This window comes from Mustela putorius, unplaced genomic scaffold, assembly GCF_011764305.1.
Source record: "Mustela putorius furo isolate JIRA1106 unplaced genomic scaffold, ASM1176430v1.1 tig00000056_pilon_pilon_pilon, whole genome shotgun sequence".
Taxonomy (NCBI): domain Eukaryota; kingdom Metazoa; phylum Chordata; class Mammalia; order Carnivora; family Mustelidae; genus Mustela; species Mustela putorius.
The window spans coordinates 8273163-8285902 of record NW_025421263.1 but is presented as its reverse complement, the minus strand read 5'-3'; the positions used below and the strand labels follow the sequence as shown (position 1 = coordinate 8285902).

The window sequence follows — 12740 nt, the reverse complement described above, 5'->3', positions numbered from 1 at the left end:
TGTCAATCACATCAGCACGTCTCCCTTCCCAAGGGGATTCTAATGAAGGAGGGGAAAGTACAGTCACCCTGTGGACATGCAGGTGGCCCCTGAGGGTCCAGAAGGCCTGCCCTGCCTCCTCCAGGGAGCAAAATATAAACCCAAGCTCTGCTGCATGTCTGACGGGTTGCGCCTTTGACATCTTACCTAAATGACTAGAAATGGGCAAGCAAAAAGGGATTAAATTTTTCACTTTCAAGCATAAAATAATCCAGAGAGGAGACTAACATAAACTACCACTCGCTTAGCACTCTGCATTTGTTTGCAGGTATGAAACCCCAGTATCAGAGATATGAAGAAGGAAAGCAGCAGAGGCACAAATCTCATGAACCCCACACATTTCAATGGGGCACCAGGACCACGGGTTCTAGGTGAGACAGGCTAAGTGGGTCAGTCAGTGGGTGCAGTGCTGGGGTCAGTCCTATCACGGGGGAAACAGTGGCACTTCACAGCACTCACCCCAGTACGACACCTAATTCTTTCACATGGACTCGTGTGTGTCCACGAAGATATTCAGACAGCATCTTACTCTTCAGGTACATCTCCTGTAGTCTATCTTCAAGATGCATGATGCACTGCGAAGCCAATAACATTCACAATGAGGGCTGGGATTCAAGTCTCTGCCAACGTTCTAAGAGCTGGAATGCTCTTAATTCATTTCTAAGGACACAGCTATAATCGCATTCCTTCCCAGTACACTTGAAAATTATAAACCACATCAAACCACTGGTAGGTAGAAGAAAAGGTTTTTTTATAAAACAACAGCTTACTTTTTCTAATGACAAGATTTTCATACATATCTGCTAGTCTTTTTAAAAAAGCATTTTTAGGGACGCCTGGGTGGCTCAGTTGGTTAAACAGCTGCCTTCGGCTCAGGTCATGATCCCAGGGTTCTGGGATCGAGTCCCGCATTGGGATCCTTGCTCGGCAGGGAGCCTGCTTCTCCCTCTGCCTCTGCCTGCCTCTCTGTCTGCCTGTGCTCACTCGCTCTCTCTCCCTCTGTCTCTGACAAAAAAAAAAAAAAAAAGCATTTTTAACAGGGTGCCTGGGTAGCTCAGTTGGTTAAGCCTCTGCCTTTGGCTCAGGTCATGATCTCAGGTCCCGGATCTAGCCCCGCATCAGATTCCCCACTCAGCAGGGAGCCTGCTTCTCCCTCTCCCTCTGTGTGCTGCTCCCCTTGCTTGTGCCCTTTCTCTCTCTGTCAAATGAATAATAAAAAAATCTTTAAAAAAAGCACTTTTAACACAGCTGAAATCATTCTGTAAGTGCAATTATCTCCTACTTTTTAAAAACCTTGTAATAATCCTTTCCCCATGTTATTAATAAATCTTTATCAATGTAATTTTTATCATTAAATAATTTTTGAGAATGTGAATTACCATTATTTATGTATCCACATGACAATCTGAGATTTTGCTACTATAAATAACTTTTTAAAGAATATCTTTGTTGTTTTCCTATAGCTCACATTATTTTGGCAAAATGCATCCTCAACAGTAGAGTAAATGGAACAAGGTTACCTTAAATCTTCTTTTTCTCTCAAGAGTATATTTTAACTAGGTCTTTAATAACAATAAAGAAAAGGCAATTATTCTCAGGACATCTCTACCCTTGGAATTATGTCCAACTTCATTTTTTAGAGAATAGCAACCATCTGTGTCTTTCACCAGAGGCAAATGCTTTTGCATTTGGCAGGCAGAGCCATCCAAGCATCTTCAGTAAGACACCTGATGGCTTTGGCAAGGGTAATTCCATCATACATAATTTTCTTCTAGACCATTATGCCTGTTATTTTCAAGGTAAAAAGATTAACAGATGCATTTGAAAATGTTGATCTTGACCATCTGGGCTGATCAGTGACATGAAAAAAGTATCTATTCAAGAGGCAATCTTTTCAGTTTTTCATTGGCTAAAAATCTTAAATGCATTGTGTTGAGTGGATGAAAAAACTGGTAAGTGACTAAGAGTAATAATCAAAACAAGCAGGATTTTACCAATTTTCATGAAAATGTTCCTCCAAGTAAACAGAGTTAAGTGGTAAAAGGATCTCCTGTTCAGTTTCAGTTCCTTATAAAGTAAATACAAGGTTTTTAATAAGGTGTTATAAAATATTAAAAAGAACTTTCACATTACATGGCATCCTTTGTTTTAAATGGTTAATTTATGGTGTTTTCATCATCCCCATGGACACCGTATGTTGTAATGTGGAAATAAAGAGAACACTGGTCTATACAGAACTTGAAATCAAATCATTCAGAGTTTTTTTTATAAAAGGTTTGATTATCAAATTGAACTGCTTTGTGTTCTACCTTTCCCTTCCTGGCATTTTATTCCTGAGATGGATTTCTTCAATTTTTAACTTCGGAAATTTTAAATAGCCACTTTCTCCTTTTGAAAATACTAAAAATTCTAATAGTCATTTAGTCATGTTTCATTCAAGTGATTTTTTAAGGAGAATTTCAAACCGCAGACGAAATTTTCTTTGACCTCGGTTTTGTCAGGTTAAATAAGTCATTCACAGTATTAAGTGGCCAAACACACTTCTGCCCAAACGAAGTAAAAAGGATTAGCTATAGCAATTTACTGCCTAGATAACTAAGATGTCAAATGTAGCTATGTTATAAGACTTATGTATCACAGAATAAAATATGAAAGTTTGGCAAATTTTATAACAGTAAAAAAGTATTAAATCTAATGTATCTGTCTTTCCTTACAGAAAAAGAGAGTTCAGCCTCTACATCAGCGTGATGCAGCTTGCTACTAGGAAGAAAAAGTGCCTGCAAATATAGAACAAAAGTAAGGTCGTCATAACCCATAAGTGCTTCTCACATTACCCCTTTGGGACAGAGGTCCTTCAAGAATATGCTTCAGTCTAAACCCCAAATAAATAAAAGATTTTGGTGAAAAGCTGTTGTCAGTCTTTACAGCCAGTAAAATTATTTCATGAAACTAACTATTAGCAATCACTCTAATAGTAGTTGTTTCCTGAGAACTCATGACATGTAATGCATTCCAAGTGCTTTACCTGAATCATCTAATTTCATTTTCATAACCACCTGAGATAAGCTACATCATTTCCTCAGCTTTCTAGATGTAGAAACGGAGACTTTGAGAAGTCACACAGAAAGTAGTGGAGCTTGGATTTGACCCTAGACTACTGGACTCTAAAGGCCACACACAGGCCACTGCTGTGTACACTGGCTGTTAGAGTGTCTCATATTGGCAGAGTGCTTTGCCAGTTTTTTAAAAAGCAGTATCTCAGACTTAATTTTCAAAGGATTCTCATGACATGCTTGTCGAATGGGTACTATCTTCGTTTTACAAGTGAGAAAGCTGAGGTTCAGAGATGCTCAGGACCACCCACCATCACACAACTCACTGATGGCAAAGCCTATACTTCAACCCAGTTGCGCTGAGGGGGTCTCCCTATCGTGACACACTTCCACCACTTAGATGACAACTACACAGTATCTCAAAGCACCTTTTTTTTTTTTTTTAAAAGATTTTATTTATTTATTTGACAGAGAGAGATCACAAGTAGGCAGAGAGGCAGGCAGAGAGAGAGAGAGGAAGAAGCAGGCTCCCTGCTGAGCAGAGAGCCCAAGGTGGGACTCGATCCCAGGACCCTGAGATCATGACCTGAGCCGAAGGCAGCGGCTTAACCCACTGAGCCACCCAGGCGCCCTCAAAGCACCTTCTTGAAGGCCACAGAAGTCTTGACTTTCTGAGGAATGTGGGGAAATTACTTCAGGAAAATTACCACTCCATTTGCAATTAGTGTAGGTAATTAATATTCTGCTTCCTCCTTTGTTATTAAATAGCTCTGTATCTGTTGTGGAGGCCAGAAGGGAGGTAATGGATACCCTGGTCTGGGGGTATACTGCAGAGGGCAACTGAGTGCAGGAGGGAATGAATGGAGAAGGTGGGCACTCTCTCACCTAGCGCAAATCCCTGAAGTCGGACAGCTCACTTAGCTTCTCCTAGCTATCTGCCCTTGAGTCTCTCTTCCACTTTTGAGACCTCTCTCCCACCCTCTCAAAATATATTTTTCTCAATCTCTCTGCACACATACACATGCACACACACACACACACATATTATATTGAAAAGTATCTGTTTTATATATTCATTCCAATGCCGGGGGTGGGGGGAGAGAGGTTAATCATTTCCTAGGAGTTTACAGGTTCTATTTGCTATGTTTAATATAATGTGATGAAGTGAAATTAAAACCCGATTTGAGGGGCGTCTGGGTGGCTCAGTTGGTTGAGCGTCTGCCTTCAGCTCAGGTCACGATCCTGGAGTCCCGGGATCGAGTCCCAAATCAGGCTCCCAGCTCCACAGGGAGTCTGTTTCTCCCTCTGACCTTCTCCCCTCTCATGCGCACTCTCTCTCACAAATAAATAAATAAAATCTTAACTAATAAATAAATAAATAAATAAAACTCGATTTGAAAAGGAGCAACCGATACCATCTTCTATGGGTATAATACTTCAAAACTGTCTTTATACAAATGATATTCCATTTTTCCATTTTAGCTTTAACAATATTATAGGAACAGTCCCTAAACAAAAGGAACTAGAATCCCTTCAGAAACTCACTTGCTTTATGTCAGTCCGATAAAGGAGAACTAATGAGTTCTCCAAAGGAAGATTTTAAATTTCCTTTTATGTCTGATCCCCTCCCCCAAACCTCTTTTGTTTCACCATATACCTTATTCAAAAAGATTTCCATGTCACTGTGTGTTGTTTCGTGGAGGAGCTATTGTTACTGAAATCTATCCCATCGGCTGGTGTTCTGTTGCATGTTCTATTTTTAGTTATGCTAATGTCCAATCATACTAAAAACAAAACATGTGGGTCTGTGATTTTATAATCAAAGTACCAGTAGAAGTGCTATAACAATCTTTCTTTGGTGATATGAGAACAAATACTTACAAAATCAGCAGGGAGGTGAAGCTTGTAGAGCTGTAAAATGGAGTGAAGCAAACTGGACACCTGACTCGAGACCAAGACATCCTGGCCCAGTTTCATGCTGTCCGTCACCTTCCTCTGACTTGTGGCTACCTGGACACTCCACTTGTCCGTGTCTGCAATAATACAGACTGCTTCGGCAATCGGCTCATCGAGCACTGGATGCTGGAAACAAACACAGGGGGTCAACTCTCCACAGCACTGCCAAGTGGCACTCAGAATGTCCAGAATGTTTTTGTAATTTAATATTAGCCTAACCCTTCATAAGCTGCCAGCAGGAGCTACAGAAATTGAGAGTGTTATAGGGACTAAAATAGGAGTGTCATCAAATTGTCATTTGAAATTCCTGTGATAAAAATTGCATTTAACTGGTATTTTTTTCCTTCCACCCAGGAAGTACACTATAAATGTTGTTAATGTTCACAGAAAAGTGAAAAGATACATGCCCTCCCTACATTCCTGGATAGTAAAATTCCTTTTGAAAGACTGCACTCTCTTTTTAAAATGGAGAAAATTAGAATAAGCTGTAGGATTCTATTGCCATTTCTCCAAAACAAGCTTAGTCTGAGCTTTAATCATTGAGCACTATTTACTTAGTGACCATGTGTGTCATACATAAATCAACTCTAAACAACCAACTAAAATCCGATGGGGGACTAATTTATCTAGAGGAGTCCAAAAGGTCAAACAATGGCTACTGAGGAGTAATTTAAAATACAAAATTCTTAGTAACTCCGTAGTTACAGATAGAGCAGGTTGAGTACCAGTGAACTGTGACATAGGGCAAACAGGGTAAACACTGATGGGATCAAGGAAAAGGCCTTAAAAAACCAACCAACAAACAAATATTAATGTCCTCAAACTGATCAAAGTGTAACTGCTTTATCACCAGCACCTGGAATAAGGGTACTGTGGCTCACTGGGGAGGTCATGGATGGAGGATTCTCCAAACATGAGTTACTTTAGAAGGCTGCAGATCCAGATATTGATAACACAAAGGGACAGAGACGTTGGCTCAATTATTTGAAAAGGAGAAACTTAATGGGTACAAGAAATGTTAAAAAAGAAATTGAACGTGAAAAATGAGAATGAGTCATTTTTAAATCACTGGATCAAAGAGAAAAGACTCAAGACAAAGGGGTCAAGGGTTGAGACAAACCGTGGGGAATCTGTGAGCCTGTTCCTTGAAGGAGAGACCTGCATCTTTTCTGCCTGAATTCTTAGCTCCTAGCACAGGGCCTGGCATTTGAAAAATGTTACTAAATTAAAATGAGACAGGTTAAGTATGAGCAAATGACAGCGATGATGAGCACCCTGCATTCCCTAACACAGCATGGTATTGCTGACTTCTATGTTTTCAGGTTCTTTAGAACGGAGAAGAACCAGCCAAACATTTAAAGAGTACCTTAAAAGAAATACCTGAAGCATGAGACCCAGTCTCAGACTACTACATATCTAACACAGAACTCCCTGAATATATCCACTGGGCAAACCCAATGTCTCCATCTAACCATGTCATTTAGTAGCTACTTACTTGTTTACTGAAGAATAAACACTCTTTTTTCTTTAAATAGCGATTTTATTTATTTATTTGACAGACAGGGAGAGTGAGCACAAGCAGCAGGAGCAGCAGACAGAGTAAGAGGAGAAAAGAAGGTTGATCCCAGGACCCTGGAATCATGACCAGGGCTGAAGACAGATGCTTAACTGACTGAGCCACCCAGGCGCCCCCAGAACAAACACTTTCTAAAAGAAGATGGAAGTAAAGGAAAATGTAAATTAGTCAAGGCAAAAAAAGATATAAAAATATCATGAGCAACTACTTTAGTTATAATTTAAGGGGTGAGCTACTGGTAGTCCATCCCTGACCTGGTCTAAACTTCTATGAGGTCAGAGAGTTGAAGCTTAATTAAGTTCCAATGATTCTGAAGATTTCTAACATATATCTTTGCAAAGAAAATGCAAACCCCACTAAAAAGATTTGGCTTATGATTTGGTCTATTGGTCAGTCTACAAGCTTTTACAATTTAAAGAACTCTAAGATCCAGAAGACCATGTTTGAATTTATCAGAGAAACACACACCCATACACACCCTATGCCCTGGTATTCAATTTAAAATTCCTCTTTGGAAAGGCTCTACTTTTAAGGCACATGCAGAACTACAATATACAAAAAATTTGCATGTAGGCTTCTTTTTAATCCTGGCCTTTTCTTATTAGCTGTATCTTAATTACAGAAGTAATTAACAGTGGGATCTGTAAGGGTGATTTTTTAAGTTCACAATTTTATCAAGTTCACATGTACACCAGGATCCACACAAATATATACACGGAGCAGCAGTAGTAAACCACATGGAACAGTACCTTTGAGAAATTAAGTACTTTAAGAAATGCTGTAAAACCTAAGACTGAATGATTCAAACACCTATTAAAAGCCTGATCTGCTATCCTTATGGCTTGGAGTTTGGGTGCAGAAACTAAAAAACAGGGCAGGAGAGGCAGGGCGGCATCCTGATGGAGACTTTGGCCTCCTGTGGATCTTAAGAAAATCAAGATAGAGTATGGATAGCTACCAGCTGGGCAGTAATTTTATTTAGTGGGCAGTAATTTTATTTAGTAAGATTCCTCTTCTTAATGTTAAAAAACCCTAGGGGCCCCTGGGTGACTCAGACTTGGGTGTCTGTCTCTGACTCAGGTCATGGGGATCAAGCCCCACATCAGGCTCAGCAGGAAGCCTGTTTCTCCCTTTTCCTCCCCCTGCCCCCCCCCCCCCCCGCTTGTGTTCTCTCTCTTGCTGTGTCTCTTTCTGTCAAATAAACAAATCTTTAAAAACAAGCGAACAAAGCTTAAGGGGTATGGGGCACTTTGTTAGTTTGACTAAATGTTAGAAAACCAAAAAGGCCCCATCATGTATTTACCCCTTTAACAGTTCTCCTCCCAACAATTAGTGTCTGAGATTAAACAGGACCTCTGATGTTTGAGTTTGGAATGAAAATCTGAAGGAAATATTAAAACAGTCACTTCCCTTAAAATGCTTGTTTGGTTGAAAGCTTTACCGACTTTAGGGACACTGTTATTTATCAATTTTCCTTTTCTCTCTCAAACTGAAGAGAATTAATTTCAAGGTAAGTTTCTTGTACACAGAGTTCATTAAATTCTCTTATCAGAATGAGTCTGCAGAGGCACCTGGGTGGCTCAGTCAGTTAAGCGGCTGTCTTTGGCTCAGGTCATGATCCCAGCACCCTGGGATCAAGTCCGAAGTCAGGCCCCCTGCCCTACAGGGAGTCTGCTTCTCCCTCTGTCCTTCCTCCCACTGTCCTCTTAATGTCTCACAAATAATAAGTAAAATCTTAAATCTTAAAATTTTTAAAATCTTAAAATAATAAGTAAGAACATAAAAAAGAATGAGTCTGCAGTACGTTTCTACATTCTCCATAATCTGAGACTTCCAAAAGTGCTGCCCTGTTCTCGCCCTTACAAGTGCCCACACCCTGGTGAGCGCACACCCACGACCCAGGTGGCAAGGCAGAGCTGCCAGCCCTTCTGTCCCTGCTGGCCCTCCTACCACCGCTTCCACATGACTGCTAGCAGCCTCCATGTCCATGCCTCCCTCAGCGACGTGATCAGACAACTGAGAAACTTCTAACAGAGACTGGAGGATGAGGGAAACCTGGAGATCAATAGAGAGCTGTAGGCGATTGTCAGGGTGGAAAGCCAATCTCTGTCAGAGGAATGAAGTCTCCGCCATAAGCCAATTATCTTTTTTGCCTTGCTCTGCTCTAGGGGAGTTAGAAACAGTCATTTCTTGAGTTCCACTCTGTCAATATCTCATTTATCCAATCTACTTTCCTGTACAGATTTTTCAAGATAAAGTGACAAATGAAAGGCTTTGTATTAGAGGTCTTTAAAGGTTTCTCAAATATCTTTGGGCTATTGTATTTTGTTGAATCATCAGATTAGGTCTGGTTTAATTCACAGCCACTAGGAATTTATGGGTCTATATTTTTCCAGGAGTTCTAGATGTCCAGGACATTCCAATTTCAGGGTTCTGGATCAGAGCTCTGAGTACACAAAATAGACTACCTTGGCTTACATAAACAAGACTTCTGCCTAACCTGCTAATTTAAAAACCTACTCTAGCACTTATCACCCAAACACCCAAGTTCTAACTTTTCTTTTTTTCTCTTTTAAAAAAGATTTTATTTTATTTATTTTTGCGAGAGAGAAGGGGAGGGTGCACAAGCTGCAGGGAGGGGCAGAGGGAGAAGCAGATTCCCCTCCCCCTCACTGAGCAGGGAGCCCAATGTGGGACTTGATCCCAGGACCCTGGGATCATGACCTGAGCTGAAAGCAGATGCTTAACCGACTGAGACACTCAGGTGTCCAATTCAAACTTTTTCTTTTCCATACTTAAAGCTCTTTACAGTGTGGGCCACATTCACCTATACGTATTTACTTCCAGGACTCTCTAAGAATCCCCTTCTCTAGTCTGGGAGGGCTCCTGCCTCTTAGCTCAGGCTGTGCCTGGAATACTTCCCTGCTTCCTTCTAAATTTTTCAATCTTTTGGGGTCATCTGGGTGACTCAGTTGGTTAAGCGTCTGCCTTCGGCTCAGGTTATGGTCCCAAGGTCCTGGGATCAAGCCCCATATCAGGCTCCCTGCTCAGCAGGGGATCTCCTTCTCCCTCTGTCCCCCACCCCACTCTCACGCTCTCTCTCACTCTCTCCCTCAAATAAATAAAATCTTAAAAAAAAATGTTGCTGAAGCAGAGAGGGGCGAGATGGGGTGTCTGAGTGATGGACAATGGAGAGGGATAGCGAGAGAGGGAACAGAAGCAGGGGGAATGGAAGAGGGAGAAGCAGGCTCCCCATTGAGCAAGGAGCCTGATGAGGGGCTTGATCCCAGGACCTTGGGACCATAACCCGAGCTGAAGGCAGACGCTTAAAGAGCAGGCCACCCAGGGTCCCCCAAATCTACATTCTTAAAAAAAAAAAAAAAGTTTATTTATTTGAGAGAGCGCATGAGGGGAAAGAGGGAGAAGCAGGCTCCCTGGCCCAACACGGGACTTTATCCCAGGACCTGGGGATCATGACCTGAATTGAAGGCAGACACTTGACTGACTGAGCTACCCAGGCGCTCCTGCAATCTGCATTTTGACATTTAATCACACTGTCTTAACTTGTTCTTGATTTCACATCTGTCTTGTATACTCAGTGATTATATAAGTAACTCAAGGAAAAAAAATCACATTTACTTTTTCTTCTGTAGCCTCTGAAATGAACATAACAAAATGCTAGGCATGTGCTAAGTATCTAACATGTGCTGGCTCTGTTGAATAATTCTCTATGCAGATTTCTTTATTTTTGGATTCAGACTAGTTCCTATTAAGTCATCTGCGCAATTATTAATTTACTTCTTTTCCATGTACCATGTTTAAATGACTAACATTTCATGTAATCACCTATTTTTAACTTAAGGGCAGGAAAATACCATTATCACATATATGCTTCCTATAATTAGTTATTAATTCATCATGCCATTTTTCCTGTGGGGCGGCCAGGAACACAGCACTGCTCTACAGACAGAAACACTGAGGACAAAAAAATGTAAGAGCTTATTAAGTATCTTGGTATGTCAGAAATAGAAACTAGTAACTCATGCAAGCATTTCCAACTTTTAGCTCAGTGAGTCTGCCAAGCCCTCTACTTTGAAATCCTAGGACCTTGTCAGGGTGGAAATCCCTTAGGAGACAAGACTGCAAACAGTGTGAATGACAGTCTCAACTTAATGTCAAAATAGGAGAAAATACAGTTGCCTCTATTAAGATTTTGTTAAGAAACTTCCCCATCTTTACACTGTCGGCACTGTGCAATACATACTCTGAGCTGACATTTTATCAGTCCTCAGAGATGTCCAGCTCACATGTGTGTTGCAGACCGCAGGAGAGTGGACAGACTTCTGTCCTCATAACCAGCTCCAAAATGTGCACACTGGTTATATCGAGGTGGGTCTGATTACCAGGGACAAGCCACTGAGCAGCCTCTTTCAAACATACAGGGGCAGGTGATTTATGATTCAGGAGATTGGAAGCATCTCCCTGTATCTTTTATTTTTCTCTGAAATATTCTGAATAAAACATAAGACTCCTTGGCATCATTTTGAGTGTCAATTTCTTATTCTATATAAGATAATTCTGGTACATTCTGTAACTTTATTAAACTGAACTTGAATAAGAGGATACCACATGACAGAATGCCTTTCAAAAAGATTCTCCACCATTCTGTTACAGCACCATGACTTAGTAATATTGGCTTTCGCACAGCTTCAAGTGAGGCCTTTCAGGAGTCCTATGAAGACATTGGGATGACTAATGCAGTGAGATTCACCTTCTCGGTACCTGCTCTTGGATAAACATCCTCAGAGCCCCCTTTTTATTCTTCTACCTCATTAGAAGTGAAGGCCCACCTGCTTCACCATATCCTCCACCACCCTGGAGCTGAAGACCTAAGCAACATAACACAGTTCTGGGCCAGCCCACCCCACCTCTGGATGGATGAGAGCCACATATAAGGACTGCAGCCACATGTGGACTGCTGACCAGTTTTGTTTGGTTTTAGTAAAACCAACCAACCAAACAAACAAAACACCAAAAAAAAAAAAAAAACAAAACCCTTCATTCATTCAGAGAAATTCAGAGAAACCATTCATTCAGAGAAAAGGAGCCTGGTTATCACTCACCATTCTTAAACACTTCTTCTCATCTATAAAATCATGTAGAATACTGTCTTTTGCTAACTGCTCAGCATCTAGACTTTCCTAACCTCACTTTTACCAAGAAACAGTACAGAGAGAAACTCCTGTGCTGGGGAGGTCAGTTCCACCCGCGGGCTAAGAAGATGCTCATCAACGATCAGCCAGAAGTTATCTTGGATTTCCTGAGAGTCAAGTGATTCCCTGCACCCTCCCTGGCCCCACATGCTTACCCCTACTGACCTCCTGGTACAGACACCACTTCCAGGAAGTCCCTCCATGCCTGTCCTGTGCCTACAGGAGACTCTACTGTACTGTTTTTACTGCTTATTGACTTTGTACTTCCCATAACAGATTTCAATCTCCTTGAGGACAGGTGCCATATCTTCTCTTGGGCTCCTTACAAGTTTTCTTTGTCTTTGATGTTCTCTATAGCCTAAGACTGGATTTGTTTGTATTTACACTTACTTGGGAGTCAGCGTGCTTATTTCAACTGAAAAACTCAATCTTTCCTCAAATATTGTTTTTCCTTGCGTTCTCTGTTCTCACTTTCTGAATATGCTATAAAATTTTCTTGTCCTAGCCTTCGTGTCACAAATTCTAATTCTCTCCAGCGGTATTTAATCTGCTCCGCTCTTCAACCTACCCTTGTGGGATTAAATTCTAATGGCTATAATTGTCACTTTTAGAAGTTCCTTTTAGTCCTTTTACAAATCTAGATATCACTTACCATACCATCCCATCTCTTTATTAAAGTTCCAATTCCTTCTTTTTTATGACCGGAACCATTTTAAACAGAGTGACTTCATGGTTATTTCAGATTGTTCTGGGAGCGCTAATTGTCCAGCTTGTATTTGCTTACTCTTCCTCATCACGATATCTTCATACATGGTTTGTAATCTCTGAACATGAGCCCATCTTATTGTGGCTATTTGTTTTATGTACTCTGTGTGTCACTTGGAAACAGGCTCAATGGCAGTC

General features: G+C 40.9%; 2 protein-coding genes across 7 annotated transcripts in view; one reads left to right on the top strand and one right to left on the bottom strand.

Moving 5' to 3' along the window:
• Positions 1–2999, top strand: part of CUNH4orf45 (chromosome unknown C4orf45 homolog) — a 98179-nt gene extending 95180 nt beyond the window's left edge. Inside the window, exon 5 of the mRNA XM_013048286.2 lies at positions 2756–2999. Coding sequence (XP_012903740.1) covers positions 2756–2803 — 48 coding nt within the window. The 3' untranslated portion in view covers positions 2804–2999. The remainder of the gene's footprint in view (positions 1–2755) is intronic.
• The window catches only part of FNIP2 (folliculin interacting protein 2), a 135160-nt gene that overhangs the window by 5213 nt on the left and 117207 nt on the right, over positions 1–12740 (bottom strand). For all 6 annotated transcript variants that reach the window (XM_045087001.1, XM_045087116.1, XM_045087088.1 and 3 more), the window contains 2 exons: positions 4974–5174; positions 499–614 (listed from right to left, as the gene is read on the bottom strand). In XM_045087001.1, the coding sequence (XP_044942936.1) occupies positions 499–614; positions 4974–5174 (317 nt within the window). The remainder of the gene's footprint in view (positions 1–498; positions 615–4973; positions 5175–12740) is intronic.